The sequence below is a fragment of the Canis lupus genome, chromosome 9 (genome assembly GCF_003254725.2).
Source record: "Canis lupus dingo isolate Sandy chromosome 9, ASM325472v2, whole genome shotgun sequence".
Lineage (NCBI taxonomy): Eukaryota > Metazoa > Chordata > Mammalia > Carnivora > Canidae > Canis > Canis lupus.
Window position 1 is genome coordinate 49,933,654 of NC_064251.1, and position 25,150 is coordinate 49,958,803.

Genomic DNA, 25,150 nt, shown 5'->3' on the forward strand with positions numbered 1-25,150 from the left:
GAGATTTAACAGTTTAATAACGACTTCTCCACAGCCCGACAGGGCAGCTAACGCATCATGTCCGACAGCAGGGCCCAGTGTGTGCCCCGCACTCGCCACAGGGGCAGCCGACAGGATGCCCTGAGGACACAAGAGTGCCCTCTGTGCCCGCCAGCCTGGCCAGGCCTGCAGAGCAGGACCTCTCCTCAGAGGAGCGGCCAGGCCCGGGAATGTCCCTTCTCTCCAACCAAAGGACAGGACGAGATGCCACCTCACCTCGCCCTCTGCTCACCTCGCCTGAGCACCTGTACTGATGGCCCACGAGCAGGTACTGACAGGCCTGCAGCCTGCCCCACTCAGAGGCTGAGTGGCCTCTCCCAGGAGGCGGCCCCTTCCCAGTGGACATGAGCGTGGCAGGTGCCCACCCACGGTGAGGCTCCAGCCCGGTGTGACCCGCGACCCCCAACCCTGGTGGGAGAAAGCTAGAGCCCCGTCAGGTCCACAATGGCCTTGATGAAGATGGCGTCATCGCGCACATAGGAGTTCTTGGCCTCCATCTTGGAGACGGGGCAGAAAAGGGGGCAGCCGCTGGCGATGTTCATGTCACTGACTGGCCTCTGGAAAGAGGATGAGGTCACATCGGGCCTGAAGGCATCAATCACGTGCTCCCGGTTGTTCTGGTCCAGCAGCATTAAGGTCACCTGAGGGCGAGCAGCGTGGGAGCAACACTGAGTTACGGCCTGGCCAGCACCAGCTGCCAATGGCCTGAATTCCAGGGAACCAGCAGCCAAGCGCCAGGACCACAGCCACCACGAGCGACCCCATCTGGGTGACCAGTGCCCATTGTGGCACTTTCCGTCCATCAGCCCCTGGGTCTATGGCCACAGTTAACACTATGAAACCACATCCACTGGCGCCTCTCCTGCTCACATTCACGGGGCAGGCGCTCTCGTACCAAAGAGCTCACAGAGCACCCACTGCTCTCCCCGAAGGAGTGACACTCCTCAGGGAGGCGCCACAGCTGCCCTGTGTCCGGCGTGGGACAGGGAGGAGACGAGGATACGGCACCTCCTGCCCCTCCACCGAGAGCAGATCCTGGTTCTGGGAGTTTTACAGGGTAGCTGCAGGCTCACTGGCCGCACCCCTTCCTTTGGAACCAACTCCAAACTGGCCTCTTTAAGTGCCGCCCAAGGGGCCGTGACAGACCCATATGGAGCCTGACTACCTCGCCACCCCAAGGGCCCCGGGATGCCACTGGGATAGCCCCACACACCTTTTGGTTGAAGGGCCACCGCAGGAGGGCATCATTGGGGCCCTTCATCACCACAAAGAAGAGAGACAGGTGTGTCCCACGCCCCGTGCCGTCTCCGTTCAGGTAGATGCGCAGACACATCTTGTAGCCATACCTGCTTGTGTAGAAGGCTGCGGAGGGGGAAAGGTGCTGGTAAGCTCCGCCGAGGGCTTCCCCAAGAAACACAGAGAAAAACACCCAGCTTTGGGGGCACAAATTTTTTCTCAAGGGACAGACTTAGTTCCCAGTAAAGACAAATGCCCCGAAAGGTAAAACGCTCAGGGAAAGCATTTCCAAGAACCCTAAATGTAAGCCCACCGTGGCCCACAGGAACCAGTTGTGAGGCTAAGTGGCAGCTCGGGCTCTAGGCAAAGGGCCATGGTCAGACCTGAGCCCTACCTGAGGGGACCGTGGGGGATAAGAACTTGGGACAGGCCACAGGTGACACCCCGACCCCCAGCAGGGTGCCCAGAGACCCGCGGGGGCCCAGACCTGATGGCAGCACCGGCTGGCCTGGTCCCGCCTCTGGAGCCTTCCTTCGGCTCCCGCACATGGCCCTGCTGCCTGGCTGGGGACCGCACCTGACCCCCAACCCTCAGTCTGGTCCTCAGCCAGGTTTTGTTGGAGCTGAATTCAAAAGAAATTCCCATCGGCAGGCAGGGCCTCACTCCCGAGGGAATGTGTGAGCAAGGAGGTGCCTGCTTGGGTCCAGTGCAGAGAGGACCGTGCCCCAAACAGACTGCTCCCCACCCAGAAGCTTCTTGACCGGCCAGGAAGCCTGAGCACATGCCCCATCCAGGAAGGCCGTGGGATCCTGAGGCAGCTCTGCCTAGAGGCTGCCCCATAACTCTTCCTGCCCCATAACCTCCAGCAGGAGGGACCTCCTGCAGGGGCCCCAGCCTGGGGGCCTGTGAGCACCTCCGAGGGCGAGTCTCAGAATAGTACCTGGGGAGAAGATGGCGGGCGTGCGGCCGGCCACAGCTTCCTGGCGCTTCCTGGCAAAATCAGATATCTTCCAGATGAACACGCCATCAAAGGTGGACGCCTCCATCTCGTGGACCTTCTGCTCCAGTTCGGCCATTGCCAGGTCCTTCAGGCCAATGGTCCTTTCCAGCTGCTGCACCTGGGGGCCCGGGGAGCCCCGTGAGGGCACGTCCCTCCTGGGGGACCAGTGGAGGGGCTGCAGGCCTCCACCCAGTGGCCTCTCACAGGCCTCCTTTCATTTTGCAGGAAGGTGCTTATGAACATGCCCCACACCCATCTTTCTACCAGTTTTGGGCAGAATGGCCCCTTCCAGGGCCCCCAAGGCTTCCCTGGGTTCAGCCGTCTCGAGTGGCTCTGTCCATCCCAAGTGTCAGAAAGTGCACTCAGGAACACACACCAGTCATGAGGCCCATTCCCTGTGGCTACCTCTACCCCCACAGGCCAGGGAGGAAAGGCTGCCTTGGAGCGACCCCTAGGACCCCACAGCAGGCCCATCAGTGAGCAGGCCTCAGAAAGGCGCTCAGCTCAGGGACACAGGAAGCAAAAGCAGAAAGGATGCTGATAGAAACAAGGTGCCATCCATAAAACCCCAGCTCTGAGCCCCCAAGATGCCCCTGGGTCCTGCCCAGGTTGGCCCAAATGCCCTAGGCCCAGACCTTGTTACTCAGGGCCTCGATCCTGTCCTGGTCCAGCTGGTGCTGCCGGCCACACGCCTCAGCGGTCATGGCCACCCTCTCCACCTCCCGGTTCAGGACACATACGATGTTCTCGAAGGTGGCCGTCTTCCTCTCTAGGGCCTCACACCGCTGCTGGAGTTCTGCGGCCTTGGAGAGCTCGGCCTCGGGGTGCAGTGTGCTGGCTTCCCAGCCCCCCATCTCACTCAGACCCAGGAAAGGGCCACCAGCTCCTGAGAGGTGCTTCGCCTCCAGGAGGCTGCCCAGCAACATGGCCAAGTGCTCCCGAAGCCAATGGGCCTCGTGCTGCTGCTGCTTCTCGCTCTCCACCTGCAGGGAGAAGACAGAGAGGGTTGCTGGTGCTGCACCTGTACTCAGCCCTGACCCAGAGCCCTGTGGACACACCGCAAGGTGAGGCGACTCTGACATCTCCATACCATTCACTTGCTGGTATATCACCTGTCACTATCGTGAGTTAAATCTTCCAAAAATACAAACCTTCCCAATAACTTCTCTACTTGTATTTGGAGAAACAAGAAAGGACACACTGAAGGGTGGGGGAGACCAGTAAAGCTAACAATTTCCAAGTATTTTTTATCTATCGTCCTGACTTTCCAGCCACATTTCTTCTAAAACTTCACAAGAAATTTTAAAATGTTACACACTCTCAAGGGCACCTGGGGGCTCAGTCGGTTAAGCATCTGACTCTTGTTTTCGGCTCAGGTCACCATCTCAGGGTCGTGGGATCAGGCCCTGCACTGAGCTCTGTGCTCAGCTTGGAGTCTGCTTGCGATCCCCCCCGCCCTTCTCCCTCTGCCCTCCCTAGTGAGGCATGCCTGCGCACAGATTTCTCTCTCAAATAAATAAATCTCTTAAAAAAATAAAAATAAAGGAGTTAGACACTCTCAAAACATCAAAAGTAGAAAGAAACAAATGAACCCTACCAGGCCCTGTGCCCAGAGAGCACCTCCCTGGTGGTGCTGGGACAGGATGCCCCCTGCCAGTCCAGGAGGTAGGCTGGGGGCAGTGTGCACATGCCACGGGGCCATGGTCCTGTGGTCAGGGTTAGAGCGATGAGCTCAGGACAACATTTACCCTCAGGTGGGATTGCCCTGGGGCCATGTCTGACCACAGAAAGGCTGTGGTGGCCACACCCTGGGCACATACTCGGGCCTCTGGCAGCACCCACATGGGGGCGCAGGCCTGTGTGGGCATGGGCCAGCACCACAGCAAACACAGAGGAGTAAAAGTAGGAGGTGCCATCCTTGTGGACTATACCTGAGGCCAGGTGTCAAGGACGACTGGCATGGGAGTGCTGCCCGGGTGTTTCTGAGGAGCAGAGCGCCAGCCATGTACCAGGGCCCTCAGAGAGCCGGGGTGCTGCACACTCCCATCCCCGGGGGACAGAACAGAGTGGGGGAAAGAAGAGGAGAGGCCACGTGGACAGAAGAACTGCCCAGGCCTGAGGCAGGAACAGGTCAGTGTGCACAAGGATAGCCAGGCTGGTGATCAGCCCAGAGATGAGGTCAGAGGCAGCTAGGGCCACGCAGGCCACAGAGGCAGGTGCGGTCTGAGACCCGTCTATAGGCAGCACAGCTCTCTGAGTGGACTGGATGTAATACAGGAGACAAGGGGACGGCCCACAGTGACTGCTGGGCTTGGGCTGGAACAGCTTGGTGACATGAGGTGCTCGTCTTGGGCAGGTGGGAGGATGGGGTGGGAGCGGGAGGCCCAGGATGCAGCTGAGACCCGAGACACCCCCAGGTATCAGGGAGGTACAAAGCGCTGGGCATTTTCAGCAGAGAGAGGTGGTCAAACACAGGGCCCCACGAGAGCACCAGGAGGACAAGTAGACACAGCTAAGCCCAGACGGAGGCTGGGACCCCTGAGAGTTGAGGAGGCAGCAGAAGTGGGAAGGAAACCAGGAGGCCAGGCTGGAGGCCAAGCAGAGACCACATTCGGGAAGAAGGCCCCCACTCAGGAAACAGGGACTGGCACAGGCAGAGCCACAGCCAACAGGACTCACCATCTCAGGACAGCCGACAACATGGAACCTGCAGGGGACTCGGCACTTGCCACACGCCCTGACGTGGTCCTGGAACTGGAAGGCCGGACATCATGAGTACCTGTACTTCCTCTCCCCACCTGTGCCCTGGCTGGACACCCCCTCTTCGGTGTCATGCTGAACCAAACCCAGCAACCCTATTCCAGAGCCAAAGGTGTGACTGTGCACACAGACAAGAATGTGTGCACACATAGCCTGCGGGTGTCAATCAAGGGAGGGGGTGCAGGCTGAAGGCCTCTCACTGTGGGCCAGTGTCTCAGTGCACCTGCCGACACCGGTCCTGGGCTCGTAGGATGCATTGTGTCTGAGGCCCCCAGAGCCTGGGAGGTGAGGTGGGGCCAGCCTGACCAGGGGCCGGACACGCATCATGGACCTGGCATGGTGCTGGCACATGGCAACACAGAGCCCAAAAGGACAGATGGACAACCCAGAAAGAGTTCAACTGCACACACGCTGGGCACAGACGCAGGCAGCCCCTCCCACCAGCAAAGGTGGAGGCAGATGGCTGCTCCCCAGGCATGAGGGCAGGGGGCCGCCATAGGACAACTGGAAAGCAGTCCCTCTGTCTCCATCGCCCAGGGCCCTGGAATGACGGACACCAAATGGAAACACAGACAAGACAAACAAAGTCAAAGGACAAGGGACTGTGACCCAAGCTACCCGACACTGAGAGTTCCAAAAACAGAAAAAAGAAGGACTGGGATTCTCTCCCCACTGTGAGCAATGGGCAGGAGTCCCTGGTGACAGAAACGCAGGCGAGCCCTAAGTAGAAAACCCCAGGCACGTTCATGATTCGAGAGCTACAAATTCCAGCCCTGGGACACACTTTCTTAGCCACAGCAGGGTGAGCCCCCGAGCGTGTCCCCTCACCACGGCGGGGCAGGAACACTTGCCCTGGCGGTCATGTTGGACCCACAGAACCCTGTTACAAAACTACCAATTTGTTCTACCAGGGCAACCTCTGAGACTTGCAAACCAAGGGACAAATGGCAGCTCACCACTGAGAGACTGCCTCCCGGAAGGGACCACCGGACATCGCCCGACAGTGCCTCCCCTGAGTGGAAGGAGCTGGAAAGAGCACCGCCAGCACCCTGTCACTGAGCAGCGCATACAGCAGTGACAAAGCACTCATCAGGCACCGTGCTAAGGTAACCAAGTACCAAGATGCCCTGCAGCAAAAAGAGCTACAAACACAGAAAGCAGGCAAAAATCGAAACCAGAACTACAAGGATGAACCCATGATGTATTTTTCTCTTAAAATGGAGCCCCGGGGGGCACCTGGGTGGCACAGTGAGGGAGCAGCCAACTCTTGGTTTCCACTCAGGTTGTGACCTTGGGGTGGTGGGATCGAGGCCCACATCCAGCTCTGGGCCCAGTGAGGATCTGCTTGTCCCTGTTCCCCAGCCCCTCACCCCACTCTGCTCGCATGCTCTCAGGCTCTCAAATAAATAAAATCTAAAAAAAAAAAAAAAAGAAAAAAAAACCCTGCCACGGAGTGCTCTGGACAAGAGGCAGTGTGGGGGCAGGTGCACATGACTTCTGCCCAGGATGGGTCATTTCCATCTCCAGAAGTATAACAAAAAAGTAGCCCATGGCCACCAGCCCATACCCTTCCTTCGGGCCCCAGGTCTGAGCCCCACCCCCCAGTGGCCTCGGAGGTGCTGGGCAACAACTTACTTTCTCCCGTGAGATCTTCTTCTTGCCACAGCCATCGCAAGTCAAGGGGAACTTGGGGCAGACCTCGTGGTGTGCCTGAAAGACAGCGGTCAGGAGCTGGAGCGTGGGTGGGGTCACCTGCACTACTGCAAGGCCTTCTCCTCGGGCTGCAGCATCCCTGACACCCCCAGTGGGGTGGGTCCTACAGGCACTCCGAAGCACCAGAGACTAGAACCACTTCGCCATTTGACAGCTTGTCCTGACAGAAGGACAAGCCACCAATGGACTTGGGGGACAACGCTGCTGTCGGTCACCCTAGCTGAAACCAGGCCATGGAGGGTAGCCAGTAGCCACTGTGACCCCAAAGAGCAAGGCTGGCGGGACTTTCTGATCACACCCCTGGTGCCCAAATGCACCCTGGCCGTGGGCATACCTCTGGGTGGAATGGCTCAGGGAGGGGACAGGGTGACAGGGGCAGCAAGGGCTTCCTGGGGATGCAGTTGGCCAAATGCACAGTCCAGCTTCTTCAATAAGCAAGCAGCAAAGGAAAAGACACCCACCCCCGGAGCACCATTAAAGATGAAGAGACCTTGTAGATACATCATCAAGATGCAGCATGGCAACAGACGCTCAGAGACATGAGCAAACCTGGGTGCCAAGTGAGCCTGGCGCGGTGGGTAGGCACCATCAAGACTCAGGGTGACAGTAACACATACAGCTCTCTGAAAACAAACATGCTCAGATATACATTCTCAAGTTTCTGAAAACAAACATGCTCAGATACATATTCTCAAGTTTTCAGAAGAGACGACACAGAGCCTGGGGCCCACACAGGAAGTGTGGGGAGCCTGATGCCGCCTGGCGTGTGCCAACCGGACAGTGAAGGTGGCATGGGCCTGGCACAGCTGCTCTCTGCATGTTAATTTTTCTAAAATAAAGCAGCTTTCTAAAACGACTGAGTTTTGCCTTCATACCCAACCCAGTTCCCTACCAAGAACCTTCTACCCAAGTGGGTGCGAGGAAGGGCCAGCGGCACATGGCAAAAATGTCAAACCGGCCCCAAGGGCAGGACAGTAACCTTGGGGCCATGGTGACAGCCCCACAGGGCCGGGCTGGGGACATGGCCAGGCACCCTCACCTTCAAGTCAGCCCAGCAGCAGGGTGCCCGGCAGTGCCTGCAGCTGAGGCTTCTCTCTGGACACTCGTGCTCCGAGTGGTGCTCTTTCTCCCCCAGGCGAACCAGGCCTTTGCAAGCTGGGCACTCAGTCAGCATGAACGGGCAGTGTCCTTCGTGGCAGCTCTGGCAACAAAGGTGGCAAAGCATCAACAGGGTGCACAGTGGGATGCCGCAGGCTGCCACCACCGGGCTCCGTGTGTGACCACAGGCAGCTGCCCCCACTGAGGCTCCGGGGAGGTTTCAGGGCTGGACCACGGAGCCCCTGCACCAAACCCCCCAGGGCCAGTTTCATTCACTATGACACCTGTGCTCCGGGTCAGACAGGAACTCACAGACTGGTTGCTCCCTGCCCACATGACAGCCCGAGCATCCCTCCCTCCCTGTGGGTGCTGCAGTGCCATTCAGGGAGAACAGGACCAACGGCCAGGGACTAAGAGGGGCCATGGAGGGCCAAGGACAAGTGGGTACAGAGAGGTGGGGCAGGAGGGCGCTCCAACGGGCGGCACAGCCCTGGCCCCGGGCAGAGCCCCAGAGCGGCCAAGAGCAGGATGGTCAGCCCCAGAGCATGCAGGTTCTCAGTGAACAAAAGGCACAGGAGTGACGAGTCCAGGTGCTGTGAGTACAGGCCACGGCAGCCAGACTAAGCAGAGGAGGACTGGAGCCCACCCACTCATCCCACACCCACACCAACAGCCTGCACGGGGGGCGTGGCCAGCAAGGGCATGCAGTGACCCAGGGTAGCAGGCCCAGCTTGGGGCCCTCCAGTGGGCAGCACCCAGGAAGAAGGTGGCCGAGGTGGAGGGAAGAGAGGCCGCGCTGCCCCTTCAGGAGCCACAGAGCCCTGTGTGGTGGGAGGCAGCTGGGAGGAAAGGGGGTGGTAGACAAGGTGGGGAGGGTGGGAATGCCTCCAGGGCAGCACGAGGGACCCAGCAGCTTGTCCCCCCACCACAGGGCCCCGAGCCCACAATCCAACACAGCCGACAGTTGCCCTGGGAAGTTGGCCATGAGGGGCAACAGAAAGGGGCGCTGGGCAAAGGAGTGGGGAGCTCAGGGTTTCTCTGCTGTTGTTTTTTATTGTGGTAAAATATATATAACATAGTTTACTGTCTTAACCACTTTTAAGGGCCTTGGCACGTTCACACCTTGTGCACAGTCCCCTCGTCCATCCCCTGGACCCGTGTGTCTTCCAGACTGGACTCTGTCCTGTTAAACCCTGCCCCCCCCCCCCCCGCTGCCTCCCCCAACCCCCGTGTCTGTGGATCCGACTCCTCTGGGCCTCCTGGGAGTCTTCGCTCCACCAGCATCCGTCCTGTACCTTGGCACCGTGCTAAGTGTTAGGGAGACATTGGGGACGACGTGGAGCCTGCTGGGGCAGGAGGCAGAGGTCACTGCAAGAAGAAAGTTCTGGGCTGGCCCAGAGCAGGAGGAGGCCCTCCGCCATGGGCTCAGGAGCTCCACAAAGGTCTGGGCTGGGGCAGCCTTGGGCCAAGGTGCCCTCCTGAGGGCCTGGGTCTTCAGGGCTACCCTGGAGAGCTTGCTCGTGGTGCACTTGAGAGGAGCAGGGCAGGCCTCTGACATGCTGCTCCCGGGCCGGGAACGTGCTGGCCGTGTCTCCATCCTGAGCCGCAGGCTTGGCTGCTGGGACCAAAGCCCAGCATGTCCAGAGGGAGCAGAAACAACGGGCCAAAACCACGGAGACATGGCACACATGCGGTGCCCTTCCTACAAGCCTTCCCGCATGGAGACCTCAGATGTCATGTCTGGTGGGGAACCCTCCACGTCTGCTGGGAACCCCCCCACTCTGTCACATCTGGTGGGGACCACCCCCCAACTCTGCCTTCCAGAGCAGGCACCCCTGCCCTCTGACCTCCCATGGGGACACAGCCCAGACCAATACCACACTCCCAGCACAATTCCCTGGTGACCCCATGGTGGCCCAACATAGCACCCCATACGCTGCCATGCGAGGCCCCAGCCTCTGTCAGAAGGACACGCACCAGGCAGGCCAGCCAGATCACACCCAGCCATACAACGCCTTGGATGCGGCGGCCCAGCAGAGGACAAACTCGAGTGCAGCCTCCCAGGGGCACCCCCACCCCGTCACTGCAGCCTGTCTGGTCTCACAGCCACTCCCTGCCCACAGCTTTTCCAAAGCTCCCAGCTGAAAACGTGGCCTAGCCCCCCATGGCCCACCTGCACTGCTACAGGGCAAGATTTCCCTGAACCCCAGGGTCCCTGGGACACCGCACAGCCCACCATGGCCCAATAGGAGGCAATGTCTGGGCCACATCCAGTACCTAATCAACAGTCAAAGCAAACCAAGGAGTCTCAGAGATAACCACAGCTCACAAAATGGAAAAACCAGGGACGTCTGGGTGGCTCAGTGGTTGAACGTCTGCCTTCAGCTCAGGGCATGATCCCAGGGTCAAGTCCCACATTAGGCTCCAGCCACAGGCCCTACGCACACCTGCTTCTCCCTCTGCCTCTGTGTGTGTCTCCCATGAAGAAATTTAAAAAAAAGGAAAAACTAGAACCCTTATAGTTAAGGTGCTTGAATTTAATTAAGAATGTTGATTAACAGATAACAAGATACTTGCAGGAGCGACATGGGCCCCCAAAGCAGCACAGAGCGGCAGCCACCGAGACAGGCAAGGGTACACCGCCCACTGCTGACCACCACCCCTGCAGCCCATCTGACATCACCCCCGGGCCGCCTCTGGATGGGCCCGTAGCACCACCACCCTCATGGGATCAGAGAGAAGCACACGCTTTGGAGAAATCAGTCTTTATTCAACCAGAATTCAAACTAAGAGCCTCTACAAACAGAGCCCTTTTGACTCTGAGCTCACCAGGACGTGGGGGGAGAGAGCGAGCACACCCAACGCAGCCTCGCTGTTCAGCCACAGCCTCCAGTCACCCACGCCCCCCCTCTGGCGTCTTCCACCTGTTCCCAGCCCCGCCTCTGTCTCCAGCCACAGGCCCCTACGCACACTCCCAGAGCAGCCTGGGGGCTGCGTGCCCTGGCACCTTTGGCACTTGGCAGGCACTCCACACATGCCTTTGACCTGAACTGGAGTTTTAAGTCACTGGGTTCTTAGAAAATACTAGACTTCATCGCCAAAGAAAACCATGTTCAAAGGCTAACCAGGACTTTCCAAACAGTTCAGCCACAGCACCAGCAAGTTACAATGCCACGAGTGCGAGTACCACCAAGGGCAGCTGCGTTGGCCCAGAGGTGGCGGGTGTGTGTAGATAAGCCTTGATCTCACCCAGGCCGGAGATGTTCACTGCCAGGCCGAGGTTCCACCCAAGGGCCAGGCCCAGAGTCCCAGAGCAGTGCCCGCCCTCCCACATGACCAAACCCACCCCTGCAGGGACTTTCCAGGGCTCCTGGGCCAGCCAGGGACTTTCCAGCCCGCGTGCCTGCCGGGCCGAAGCCGAGCCACAGGCTGGCTACGCTCCCTGGCCCACAGCCCGAGGCCCCTTACGCCAGCGTCATCCATACCCCGCGGCTGCAGCAGACAGAAACCAGCCTCTCAGGAAGGTGGGGGGTCCTCCCACGTCCCCAGAGGGTCTCTGGGTCCCCGCGGAAGGCAGCACCGCTCCCCATGCCTGCTCCTCGCACCCCACAGGGTCTCCTGCACCCACCTGACCCCCACAGCCTGCTTGGGCTCTTCACCCTCCCAGGAGAGACCCCAACCCGAGGCCTACTCTCTGGACTGCCCCGGGAGTAACAGTGCAGACCCCTTCTGCTGAGCAGGGCTTCCTACCAGCACGTGTGCAACACTGGGGGCCTCTGGGTCTCACACCCAGGAAGGCATCAGAAAGGGTACAGGGAGCCCAGGGCTGCTCCATTTCCAGGCCCCCAGCACCCACAGGAAGGGAAGTGCCTTTCCTAGCCTACCCCACCAGGGGCCCCTCCTCTGGAAACACACGGCTTAGAGCCTGAAGAACAGAAAGTCTGGTTGGTCAAGAGAATGAGCAGAGTTCAGCATGCAGGCCGGCAACAAGAGGGAGAAGCCCGCCAGCAGTTCAGGTCCCGCTTCCAATCCTGACAGGCTGTTTGCTACCATCACGACTCAGCATCCAGTGGGCAGGGCTGGCCTGGCGCCGGGGCAGGAGCATGCCTGAGCTTAGGCACCCGGGTGCCATACCAACAGTTCCCCGGCCTCACCAATGGGCTGCCCACTCTGAAAGGCCAACCTGTGCCTCTGCACCTTCCAACCTCCCACTCTGGCAGCCACCCTGCCACTTCCTGCCTCTAGCTTTCACTGCTCTGGGGCCCTCACAGGAGTGGACTCCCACAGGACCTGTCCTTTAGGATGGGCTCATTTCACTGAACACAATGTCTTCAAAGTCCACTCACATGTGTCAGGACTTCCTTCCTTCCTTCCTTTTTATTTTTTTATTTTTACTTTTTAAAAAGATTTTATTTATTTATTCATGAGAGACACAGAGAGAGAGGAAGAGAAAGGCAGAGACAAAGGCAGAGAGAGAAACAGGCTCCATGCAGGGAGCCTGACGTGGGACTTGATCCTGGGTCTCCAGGATCAGGCCCTGGGCTGAAGGCCACCCAGGCTGCCCCTTTCTTCCTTTTTATGGCCAAATACTATTCCATGGCAGGGACAGACCACATTTGGTTTGTCCCTTCATCAGGTGGGGGACACCTGACTGCCATGACATTTGTGTGTGAGTAACCATCTGAGTTGCACTGGTTAAGCAGAGGGGACGGCCAAATGAGCCTACGGAGGCCACACAAGTGCTGGCACCTTTTGAGCCTCCACACTGCAGGTGTGGCTGCCAGCTGCCAATCACGCAGAAGCCCCACCGTGCCGATGCAGGGATGCAAGCCAGCCTTGCCAGGCTGAGACAGACCTCAGCGAGATATGCCCACCAGCCACTGCCCTGTCACTGGCCAGATGCCTTTCTATGCCCACAGACCGAACATGCAGGTTATTTCTGGAATCCCACTGTCTATACAACGCAAAATGAGAAAACCTTTGCCTAAAAACACATTGAAAGATCCCACCGAGCAAAAGAGCTTCATTCCCGCATGTTACGAGAGATGCTGCAGATGCCCTCAGAGCCAGCCCAAGGTCAGCCACACGCTGCCACCCCACCCCAGCATTCCACAGATGAGAAGACTGGGCCCAGCAAGGTAAATCCCCCTCCCGAGGCCATGCTCCCCGGACTTGTACATCTGCGTGCACGTATCATGAGCAGCTGCATGCTCCTCCTGGCAGACTCCCACAGGTTCCATGTGCTGCTCTGGGGGTGGGGTCAGACTTGGGAAGTCAGGCCAGTGCAGGGGGCCCCTACCTCATACTCTTTAAGGGTCCCCTTCCAGGTGCAGCCATTGTTGGGACAGACGGCCGGCAGGCTCTCCACCTCCCTGCGTGCAGCGTTGTCTGGGAAAGCCTGAGGACAGCATTCCTACGGTTAGGCTTCCTCCTAGCTGCCCACCGCCTACCCGCCACCAATGCTGCGAGGCTTCCAGACCGGGCCCCAGGACCCACACACCTCCCCTGCAGCTGCTCCAAGCTCTAGATGTGACCAGGCAGGGAGGGGCACATCCTCGCTGCTCGGTGTTATTAAAGGAAACGCCAAAACATTTTCTGCTCATTTGACAGTTTTTGCTCGAAGTCTTTTCACTTACCGAACTGCTTTCCAAAATAGAAATGCCTTCTTCATATATGCCCTCGTGAACACAGGCGGCACAGTTCTGAGGCCCAGAGCTAGTGAGGAAAGGGCGAAGGCCTGCCGTCAACCGTGCTGCAAGGAAAGCTGTGGACCACAGGCCATGGGCCAAGCTCAGCTCTCCCTCCGCCGTGTTCTGTGCCCTGGAGACTGACACTGCATCAGTCATGAGCATGCGTAAGGGACCATGTTGAAAACCTTATAAGGTAGGTGAGATGATCCAAACCCTCTGATCACAACAACCCCTTCCAGTGTGAACAGAGGTGCTCTCAGATGGCCAACCGCTCAGGGCCAGGTACCCAGGAATGAGGTGCTGGCTCCTGTGCCCACTCTGGCCTTCCATGTGCCACAGGGGCCTGCCCTCAGACTGACTGCTACAGGCTCTGAGTATGTATTCCTTATCTAGAGCAGCGCATTCGATGCAAATGCAACATGAACCAAGAATGGGACTCTAAACAGTCCTGTGTCTGGATGACAAACTAGGAACACAGGAAACAGACCATAATGATGTTTATTGCAGTCCCTGCATCCCGAGCACCCAAAGCGCGACCCACCCTCTTCAGTTACTAACTTGACGCTCTCATTTGCAGGGAACCTCTGCAGGTGATGTCAGGGAGCACCCCCTGGAGCACTCTCCCACGGACACGTGCATGCCTACAGCCATGTGCATGCCTGCAACTGCCTCCATTGGCAGCAGAGCCCCAAGCCAGCCTGCCGCCCTCTGCCCCCACAGTACCTCAAGATGCTGCTCAGGCAGTAAGAGCAGTAGCGGTGGCCACACTGGGCCTGGAAGGGTCTGCGCAAGACATTCCTACAGGCTGAGCACAGGTACTTGTCCTCTGGCTTGGTCCCCAGGAGGGTCTTCGAGAAGCCAGGCTGCAACAAGTCTAGGGAGCCGGGAGGGGTCACGCTGGCTGCAGCCATGAGAGCCGGGAACCGCCACACCCTAAGGAAGAACAGAGCGCATCACGGAGGGTTCTCCCCATGCCCAGCTGTGAGGGGCAGGGTCATCAAGCTGAGCAGCGGTCAAGAATCTGCGAGGCAGGATTTTCGCCCTCTCAGAACCTAATCTCCTACTACACTCGTGGAAACCGAGGCTCAGCAGGGTGGCAACCTGCTCAGGATGCACCAACACGCCCATCCCAGGGCCCCTAGACCAACAGGCTGTCCCCAAGGTCACCCAGCCCACTGTGCTGGGACCCATGGGCAGAGCACGTGCGGACATCTGAGGGCCCTTCCCACCAGCACTGGCCATCTGCAGAGCCTGATTCGGGTGCCTTCCTGTCCAGCTTCCTACACATCAGCCCGGCAGGAAATTCTGACCTGCCTGTGCAGGGGCCCGAGGCAGCGGCCAGCAGATGGCCACTGCATTTGTTGGCTTCTCTGATGTCACCACCGCTGCCAGGGTCCCTCCACCTTGAGAGCTGCCCTCTGCCATCCACTGGGCTGTGGCAAGGTCCCCCAGGCAAGGTAACCAGACCTGTGAGTCAGGCAGGGGAGAAGCTCCCAGAGCATTCTGAGACCTTGCATGGAACACACTGTCCAACGTACAGCATCTCCACAAGCCAAAAGCAACTGTACCTGCTAACCTTTCAAAAAGGACAACAGCCCAACAGCCCCTGGCCGGGAAGCACGTTAACTCAGAGCCACTATGACCCCTTTGCAAATGCTCCAAAGAGCTTCCTTTCCCAGAGGCCCCTGGTACAGACCCCATGTTTTCTCATGGATGCACACAGAGCAGACCAGCTTTCAAACCAGGATGTCTCAAAGTGATATGCCTCTTTCCAGTATTCACAAGACTGTCTTCAGCATCCTGAGCCGGTCTGACACCACATGAAGCAGCGACAGACGGCATGTCTATTTCTATCTACTGGGCAAAGCCACTTTCAATCACGACTTCTGGATCTGTAATCTGTGGGGCCTTCTTGGGCTGGCAGGCCACAGACACAGGTTATACTGTTAGAACCCACATTTCCTCCTCCAACTACCAGATAGACGGGGTGTTATGCCCACAGGTACTCAGTAGGATGGCACAAGTCCCCCCCAGCTGGTCGTGCACTTTTAGGGCATGTGGGTGTGTCTGGGTCCTGGACCATCCACCTGTCCCTTTGACAACTAGGGGATTTCATTCTTTCGAGCCCTCAGGACACCGACATGTAAGTACTAGAAAGTGCCCCCTTAATAAAGCCTTTAGTGAGGAGCTAAACCAGTTCGAGAGCTCACGTGTGCACGAACAGTGCTGGCCAGGCAACCAAGGAGGGAGGATGCCCTCAGCCCACTTGTTTCAAGGCCATTGTATGACTACACAAGTACTGACTAGAACAAGGGATCCGTGAAAGTATGCTTACTCTCACAAGAGGCATTCTGCGTATTTTTTCTTCTCTCTGGTCATGCTACTAAATTGACTTCATGAACCATCAATAATTTGAAAATCACTGCTGTATAAACTACATTAAACAAGGACTTTTATCCTTAAATATTGCTAGTAAAAAAACAGCACTCTTTAGATCTCTGTTTACCATGTTAAGTGAGATAGAACATCTCATGTAAGAGACTTAGTTACGTTTTACATCGACAGGGAAAAAAAGCAAAATAAGAAACAAACACCATCATGACAGAATACAAGGATTATGGTGATACTTTTCTTGTTATATTTTTTAATATTTTATTTATTTATTCATGAGAAACAGAGAGAGAGAGAGAGAGGCAGAGACACAGGCAGAGGGAGAAGCAGGCTCCATGCAGGGAGCCCAACGTGGGACTCGATCCCAGGACCCCAGGATCACGCCCTGGGCTGAAGGCAGCACTAAACCGCTGGGCCACCCAGGCTGCCCCTGCTTTTCTTGTTTTAAAACCTCACTGAGCAGGGGCACCTGGGTGGCTCAGGGGTTGAGCGTCTGCCTTCGGCCCAGGGTGTGATCCCAGGGTCCTGGGATCGAGTCCCACATCGGGCTCCCTGCAGGGAGCCTGCTTCTCCCTCTGCCTGTGTCTCTGCCTCTCTCTGTGCATCTCTCATGAATAAATACATAAAATCTTTTTTTTAAATTTTTATTTATTTATGATAGTCACACAGAGAGAGAGAGAGGCAGAGACACAGGCAGAGGGAGAAGCAGGCTCTATGCACCGGGAGCCTGACATGGGATTCGATCCCGGGTCTCCAGGATCACGCCCTGGGCCAAAGGCAGGCGCTAAACCGCTGCGCCACCCAGGGATCCCAATAAATAAAATCTTAAAATAAAATAAAACCTCACTGAGCAGCTTCTCTCAGCATTTGTGAGATAGGGCTTTATCCTTTGGCATCAACATTCTATCTACTAAGCATACCTGTGGAGGACTGAACCTATTTTACTAATCCATCAACAGGTACTCGTTAGATACAAAAGAGCCAGACAAATGGTCTCTTTTTCTGAGTGATGAAAAAGGTTAACAGGTCCCAAAAGGCAGTCAGGCCTCGATGACCTCACCAACACAGCTTACTTAGCGGTCACATCTACCTGACACAGCCGGATGGTGGGGGTCTGTATTTCTGTTCTAAATGTGGAGAAGTGGCCCTGGAGCACCCAGGGAGCCCACCCAGCACCACGGCACTGGACCATGAGTCCCACCGCTGCCCATATTGTGCTGGGGGATTGCCAGTGCTTTTGTCCTTACAAGCACATTTTAACTGTTGAGAACTGTAATGAAAGACATCATAAAGACTCAAAAGTGTTGTGCCAAAATGTAACACTTTAAGGCCATCGTCGAGCCCTGCTGCTGTGGGGTGTTGCTTGGCCCAAACCTAGGAGAAAACTACCCCGTCTCTGGCCCTGAACTTCTGGGTGGTGTGCACGTGTCTACTCACCTGAAGGCACACAGGGCCTGGGGGCCTCCCCAGATGACAGGCGCAGCCAGCAGCCCAGACTCAGGCACCAGGATGGAGGGTGGGCTGGCCAGCTGCTGCTGCATATGGAGTAGGACTCAGGAGTTAAGAGCACCCAGACCTGGAGCCAAAATAAAACTGGTCCTCTCAAGCTTCCACATCCTCTCTGCCGGGTAAGTTAGTTATAAACAAGAACCATCTCCGTTTGCAATGATTTGCAGGAACATGTGAGCAAACATTCCCATTCAGCCTGTCCTGGATTTCCCATTCATTCATTCCCCAAAATCAAGCTCCAGACACAAATGTGCTAACTTTGTACAACAAACACATTTGTGTTTTATTTAAAAGGACAGGGATCCCTGGGTGGCGTAGCGGTTTGGCGCCTGCCTTTGGCCCAGGGCGCGATCCTGGAGACCCGGGATCGAATCCCACATCGGGCTCCTGGTGCGTGGAGCCTGCTTCTCCCTCTGCCTGTGTCTCTGCCTCTCTCTCTTTCTCTCTGTGTGACTATCATAAATAAATAAAAATTAAAAAAATAAATAAATAAAAATAAAAAAAATAAATAAAAGGACATTTCGGGATCCCTGGGTGGTGCAGCGGTTTGGCGCCTGCCTTTGGCCCAGGGCGCAATCCTGGAGACCCGGGATTGAATCCCACGCCTGGTGCATGGAGCCTGCTTCTCCCTCTGCCTGTGTCTCTGCCTCTCTCTCTCTCTGTGTGTGTGTGTGTGTGTGTGTGTGTGTGTGTGTGACTATTATAAATAAATAAAAATTTAGAAAAAAAAATAAAAAATAAAAGGACATTTCTACTGGAGATAAAACTGTATTTCCAGAATGGTTCCAGTTATCTGAAGCTTGAGGACAGACCTCTGCTAACGGAAGCTGAGAAGCTGTCCCCTCTGGCGGCACAGTGCTGTGACACACTAGGTACTTGCTCTGCTTCCCAGTCAGTTCCTGGCACAGAGCTTCTAAAACTCCCAGGATTTCCCAACTCATGGGGACAGGGGAGCATCTCTGTTACTCCCAAACCCCTCCACAACTGTCCCCTGCTGCCAGGGAGGGGAGAGGGGCTGGAGATTGACCTAATCACCAATGGCCAATAAAGTAATCAATCATGCTTTCAAGACAGAGGCCTCACCACACCGTGAAGAGTGAGGCTCAGAAAGTTCCCAGGCTGGGGACACGTCACAGTGCTGACAGGCTAGTGTGCTGGAGGGCGGGGGACTCCACGGCCCTGCCTGATACCTCGCCCTGTGCCTCTTCCATCTGGCTGTTTCATGCAATTAGTGTTTGCCAGAGTTCTATGAGCCACTCCAGAAATCACTGAACCCAAGGAGGGGTCCCAGGAACCACATATTTGGTGTCACAAGTACTGTAAGAAACGCAGCTATTGTCCATTCAGGGGATCCATGCCGGCAAGAGGGGGCCTTTTGGGGTACTGGAAATGCCCATACAGACAAAAGTGCATCTAGCTATATGCTAAGGATGTGTACATTTTGCTGTACGTAGACCTCCACTTCAAAAAGAAAAAAAAAAAGTGGGAGTTTCTCTCCCCAGAGTCAAAAAAAAAAAAAAAAAAAGGCCTTTAAATCCCTAATTATATAAAAAAAAAATCCCTAATTATGGTACACCTGTGCATGTTTATCCCAAACAACCCTGTCTCATAATATTAAAACTGGCAGGGGGATCCCTGGGTGGCGCAGCGGTTTGGCGCCTGCCTTTGGCCCAGGGCGCGATCCTGGAGACCCGGGATCGAATCCCACGTCGGGCTCCCGGTGCATGGAGCCTGCTTCTCCCTCTGCCTATGTCTCTGCCTCTCTCTCTCTCTCTCTCTCTCTGTGTGACTATCATAAATAAATAAAAAAAAAATTAAAAAAAAAAATAAATAAAACTGGCAGGGATCCCTGGGTGGCGCAGCGGTTTGGCGCCTGCCTTTGGCCCAGGGCGCGATCCTGGAGACCCGGGATCGAATCCCACGTCGGGCTCCCGGTGCATGGAGCCTGCTTCTCCCTCTGCCTGTGTCTCTGCCTCTCTCTCTCTCTCTGTGACTCTCATAAATAAATAAAAATTTAAAAAAAAAAAAAAACTGGCAGAACAAGCTGAAAAGTCGGTTCTGCCATGAAAGCAGCCCCCCGGAGACTGGGAACAGCCAGCAACTTCACAAGCCCAGGGCCTGCCTCTGTGTGGAGCCCAAGCACCCAGGGAAAGAGGCATCCCTGCTAGAAACCACTGGCTGAGCTGCAGGCCATGAGGCAGCTGGCCCCACCATGCCCAGTCTGGGGCGTGAGCGTGGGCAGTGGTGTTAGTGAGGGAAGGCTGCATTTGTTACTACAACCAGGCACCTCACTTGGCCACCAAACGAGCCAAGGGAGGACCCGGCTGCTGGGGCGGGCATCACCATGCCGCCCACAGACACATGGCTTCAACCCTCAGCCTGAGATACCCCAGGCGCCAGAGACTGGCCTTCTTGAATTCACGTCCTCAATGACAACCATTTCTGCTCTGTGTGACGTGGGATTCCACGTCAGATTTCACCTGGTTCCACCCATTTCCAACGTGCCTGCATAACAAGCCCCTTGAGCAATATTCAAGGACTCCCATCAACACGCAGCAAGGAGTACAAGCTTGCCCTCCCCCAAGGACTAGAAATCCATTTTAAAATGATAATTTTATACTTAAGTTCACATTTTCCCAGACTCAGCACAATGCCAAATAGTAGCCTGGTACCAATTTCATGGCCAACAACTGTTTCTCCTGAACCATCATGAGCAAATACTGTGGGGGCGCGTTTCCAGTCTGAAGTGCTGGCTCACAAGTCTTCGTATGATCTCCATGCTGATATTGTTTCTGACTCAAAACTGGGGCTTTCAAGAGGAACAGGGTGACTGGCCGTCCTGACACAGCAACTCTGTCTTCCATTCCCCCTGATGCGGGCACCCACTCTGCTCCCCTGCCCCCTCCCTGACTGCTGGGTGTGAGTGCCTACATATATGCCCCTGCCCTTCCAGAGCTAGGCCCCCACCTCAGCCACCCCCCGCCCAGTTGTTTCAGTCAAATTCTCAGAGCCCACTCTCTCACCCACCCACCCTGAGCACGCTAGTAAACCCAACAGCTCCGCACCTACAAACACCTAGAACCTGACGGAACCGCTATCTCTGGCCCCTGGCTGCAGCCCCTGTAGCCCTCCGGGCAGCTGATGGGCCTTTGGCTGGGCCTTGGTTACTCTACCCTCAGACCCCAAGGCCTCCCAGTGGCTCTGCCCTCCACCCTGTCTGTCCAAGGGTCATGGTTTCTCAACAAGGCCTTCCCTCTCAGCGGTCACTGGAACTGTCCTGTGCAGGCCTCCCTCCTCGGGCCTGTCTCCTCTGGAATGTAAGCTAAGCACCATAAGGCAGGGACTGGGAGAGCAGAGGAAGGACCCAAGCCTGTGCATGGAGTGCAAGAGCTCCCTCAATGCTTCCCAGGCTCCCGGCTCGTCCACAGACTCCTCCACACCATTCCAATGTGGAGCACCCCAATCCTGAATCCTGGACAAGCTGTCCCTTCTGAGGCACTTCCCCTATCCTACCTCCTACCCCCACCTCTGCTGAGTCCTCACCTCCTTAACCCACAACCAGGTCACAAGACCACTGGCTCCACTGCCCCTTGGGTCCTGTAGGGAACGTGGCCTCAAGCCTGTTCCTGCTCAGACATGGAATGGCTTCCACGGAATCTGCCTCTTGCACCCCTCCCAGGCTCAGACCCTCTGTGCAGGGGTGGGAGACTGACATGCCCTCCCTGTGGACACAAGGACCACGCCCTTGAGACAGTGCTCCCACCCATCTCCATGAAGGAGTTGGCCCAGCCCATGGGAGACTGACACACTAGGCACAGGAAGATGTGCACTGCACTCTTGGCATCATTTGTGCACTCTGGAGGTAATTTTTTTTCTGGATTTTCTTCTGTGGACTTTCTTGCCCTTCCTGCTCCAACATGTCTGTGATGTCCCGTCGTGAACACCCACCCACCAGTGCACTGACCATACATTTCCCACGACCAGAAAGGGACCCGGATCTGATTCTCAAAGCACAAAGCAAAAAGGCCTTTATCTTCTAGAGAAAATGCTTTCTCCAGGAACAAGTGACCACTCTAAGTCCTCTGCTCCCCAAATTATAGCTATTGCTGTAGCCTACTCCTTCAGGTCCCCAAATAATGACATTTGCATTTGTTTCCCCAGGGAAGTTTAAAAACCACTCAAGAGAGAGAATTGCAGCTGAAAGCCCCCTCTCCTTGGAGCCCCCCACGAGGGAGCCAGCAAGGCAGTGTAACAGCAAGGTACACACACAAGCTTCACTGTCGGTCACCAGGCACTGATGTGGACAGGCTCCTGCCTTAGGCTACACATGGTGCTGAGGACACTGCGGGGCACTGGAGGGTGGTGTGGTGCAGACTGGTCATGTGGAGAGGCACCTGCAAGCAGAAGGACCAGCATAGGGGTGCCAGCATGGTGCAGTCAGTTCAGTGTCCAGCTCAGGTCACCACCTTAGGGTTGTGGAATCTGTGGGAATGAGCCCTGCACTGAGCTTTGTGTTCAGTGGGGAGTCTGCCTGAGATTCTCTCTCCCTCTCCTCTGCCCCTCCCCCTGCTGCAGCTGCTCTCTCAAATAAGTATCACCAAAAAAAAAAAAAAAGGACCAGCATGAAGGCCCAAAATGCCCAACATCAGACCACTCGCCTCTGGAAGCTCCGGCCTCAGGGCTTGGGCTTTCCTGCGAGAACCAGGTGCCCAGGGAGAGGGGCCACCAGATGTGTGGAAGTGGAAGCCACTGCTAGAAGCGCCCAGGGCCTCTGTGGCTTCCAAAAAGCTTGAAGGAAAACAACTTAGTGTTTTTGATTCAAGCATCAGTGAATACTCTGGTGTGTAAACCACACAGTATTCAGGCTGTTTAATAAAACTCAAGCAACACCGGCAGGTTGACTGAGACCTCCCCCTGAGAGACGCGAGTGGGTGGACAGATCCGCTGCCCTCACAGTAACCGGGCTGCCAGAGCTGCTGACCCGGCCTGGCAGGGCCGACCGCTCTCCTGCCGCTGCCGGCGGCGGTCCTGGGCTCCCCACTGCCCGGACCCATGGACAGGCAATTCCCATTCCGGCCGAGGCCGGGTCCACGTCTTCAGCAGCCGGCTCCCGCCAGCGCTCGCAGGCCCGGGACCACCTGTCACGGCCCCCGCACCCACACGAGGATGCTCAGAACTCGGGCTCGCTCCCCTGCCCGCAAGGGGCTCACATGTGCAGCGACTACCACCAGCGGGAAGGGCAGCCGCGGCGCAGACACCCTCCAAAGGTGCAGGGCTACGTGCAGACCGACCCCTGGAGGTTCAAGGGTCACCCGCCATTCAAGTGACCCCCAGGGGCCTCGCGGCCCGGCAGGAGGCGGGGGGCGGGGGCGGCGAAGGGGCAGAGCGTGGGACGAGCAGGCGTCACCGAGGCGCGGGGAGTTCGTGCCCCAGTCCCGGGTCAGCCCCCGCAGCCGGGCTCTGGGTCGGGGCGCACGGGCCCCCGACAGCCTCTGGGCGGCTGCGGCTCGCTGACCCCGGGCCGTGACCCCCCAGCCGGAGCCGCGGTGGACTCCCGCGGGCGTTAACGAACTTTCCTGCGCCGGCCCCGCTCTGACTTTCGGTTTCCGGGCGGCCGGGCTCCGAAAAATCCCCTCAGGCCCGCGGGGCGGCGACCCTCCTCGCGGGCCCTGCCTCCCCCGCGCCGCACGCGCCCGCCGCCCCGGGCCCCGCCGCCCGCGCTCCCGCGGACCCCGCGGTCGCCCCCGGCCCCGGCCCCGGCCCCGACTCCCACCGCTCCACTCACCAACGGTCGCCGCGCGCCCGGAACTGCGCGCGCGCCCAGCCGCCGCCGCCGCGGACCCGCCCCCCGAGCCCGCCTGACTGACTGGCGCGGGGGCCAACCGGGAGCGCCGGGCGAGCCGCAGCGGACGCTGATTGGCCAGATCTCCCTCCCACCGCCTCGGCCCGCCCTCCTGACGGACGGACGCGAGACCCTATCAGGAGCTCGTCTGGGGCTGCAGCGGATGCCGATTGGTCAGAGCCGCCCCGATGGCTGCTTAAGTGGAGCTCGGGCTCGGTCAGTGCAGTAGGTGGGGCGGCGGGGCGGCGGGGCGGCGGGGAGTGGGGGGCGGGCCGCACCTCCTGAGAGCCCGGCCGGCGGGCACCGCGGCGGCGACTCCCACCCACCCTCCCGGAGCCTGGCTCAGCGCAGGGCCCCAGTTTGGGTGAGAATTCTGAGAAAAAACACAAAAGGACCCTGCTCGCGGGACCCCTGGGTGGCTCAGCGGCTGAGCGTCTGCCTTCGGCTCAGGGAGTGATCGCTCAGGGAGTGATCCCGGGATCCAGGATCCCTGCGGGGAGCCTGCTTCTCCCTCTGCCTGTTTTTGCCTCTCTCTCTCTCTCTCTCTCTCTCTCTCTCTCTCTCGTCTCTATGAATAAATCTAAAAAAAAAAAAAAGACCCTACTCCCTCAAAGAGCGGGAAGGACAGGCCTCCCATCAGGGCAGTGCAGTGCTGGCGAAGGTCTCCCCCAGGGGCCCCCGACAGTGCCCTCTGACACGGTTGAATGGTGGGTTTTATGTTGTGTGGATTTTACCACCAAACCAGGCCCCAAAAGCACAACCCGTGGCCCGCACAGGAAAACCAGCCGCGTCAGCATCTGGGAAGAGGCAGGGGTCAGTGTTGACCCCATATTGCCTCCTGGGTTGCTGGGAGCCGGTGTCTCCCGGAACATGGGTTCTGCCCTGTATCTGACAAATCCGCCGGGTCTTCCCTCATCCCCGCGTTCCCAGCAGCCAACTGCTCACTCCATTTTTCAGGAAAAGACAGACTCAGAGAGGTCAGAGTCCTTACCCCAGGTCACACAGCACGTCCCGCAGCCCCACTCTGAGGGGCTCACCTGGGTGCCCACGGGATGAGCCAGAACACAGGTTCTGAAGGGATGTCGGTGCAGAAGCGCTGGCATCTCGCCTGAACATCACTTGCTCTGGAGTCAGAACTCCCCCTTCCAAATGCTGCATCCTGGGACACAGCCCAGGGCTGCCCTGCCTCTGATAGCACTCAGGCTGCGGCTGGTTACCTGAACCTCGAGGTAAGGTTGGCCACAGGCATCAGCTCCCCAGGCCAACCCCCAGGTTCCCTGAGGTTTCATTCAAATCCCATAAGTAGGTGAGCACCTGCCAACACCTGGGAGCCCACCAGTGCCAGCCAGAAATGGTTCCTGCAGCAAAGAGGAGGTTCACCTGCAGCAATGCCCACTGCCCCACCCCCTTCCCACAGGGTGAAATCAGGAAGCAGCCACCTACCTTCTGCGATGGCTCCTCCTGGGGAGAGGAACGTCACAGAAGCCCTGGCCCTGGCCACCTAGGCCTGGCCCCAAGTCTGGAAGAGACTCCCCTGGCGAACTCCTTGCAGACTCCCCTGGCGAACTCCTTGCCTCCTGGGCAGGCAGCCCCCAGTGGACCCCGCGCCTGCAGGGCTGGGCCAATCTCAAAGGACCCGCCAGCACTTTCAGCACAAAAACGCTCTTTGACTTTGCTGTTTCCTAGGATTTTCACAAGCACGTTTTTTCACAAGTACATTGTTTAAAAAATTGACTCTGCTGACAGGCCTTTGAGGCATGCAGAATTGGGAACAGAAGAGAAAGCCCCCACTGAGCCCAGACTGGGAAGTGGCCGACCTGCCCCCATTGGCCCGCTCAGACCCAGCGACACCTCCGTCCTGGCTGGTGGAAA

At 57.5% G+C, this 25,150-nt stretch overlaps 1 protein-coding gene across 6 annotated transcripts; it reads right to left on the minus strand.

Moving 5' to 3' along the window:
* Window positions 1-25,150, minus strand: TRAF2 (TNF receptor associated factor 2). Of its 6 annotated transcripts, XM_025475876.3 has the most exons (12): window positions 22,647-22,780; window positions 21,704-21,830; window positions 14,260-14,469; window positions 13,483-13,561; window positions 13,146-13,244; window positions 7,788-7,949; window positions 6,671-6,745; window positions 4,955-5,029; window positions 2,911-3,258; window positions 2,216-2,393; window positions 1,253-1,401; window positions 1-680 (listed from the first exon to the last, which is right to left on the minus strand). In XM_025475876.3, the coding sequence occupies exons 3-12, from the start codon at window positions 14,445-14,447 to the stop codon at window positions 462-464; spliced, it is 1,572 nt and encodes a 523-aa protein (XP_025331661.1). In that variant the 5' UTR covers window positions 14,448-14,469; window positions 21,704-21,830; window positions 22,647-22,780; the 3' UTR covers window positions 1-461. The 6 variants fall into 6 exon arrangements, with proteins under 6 accessions (XP_025331661.1, XP_025331662.1, XP_025331665.1 ...); XM_025475877.3 differs by lacking the exons at window positions 21,704-21,830; window positions 22,647-22,780 and adding an exon at window positions 24,722-25,150; XM_025475880.3 differs by lacking the exons at window positions 21,704-21,830; window positions 22,647-22,780 and adding an exon at window positions 23,222-23,289.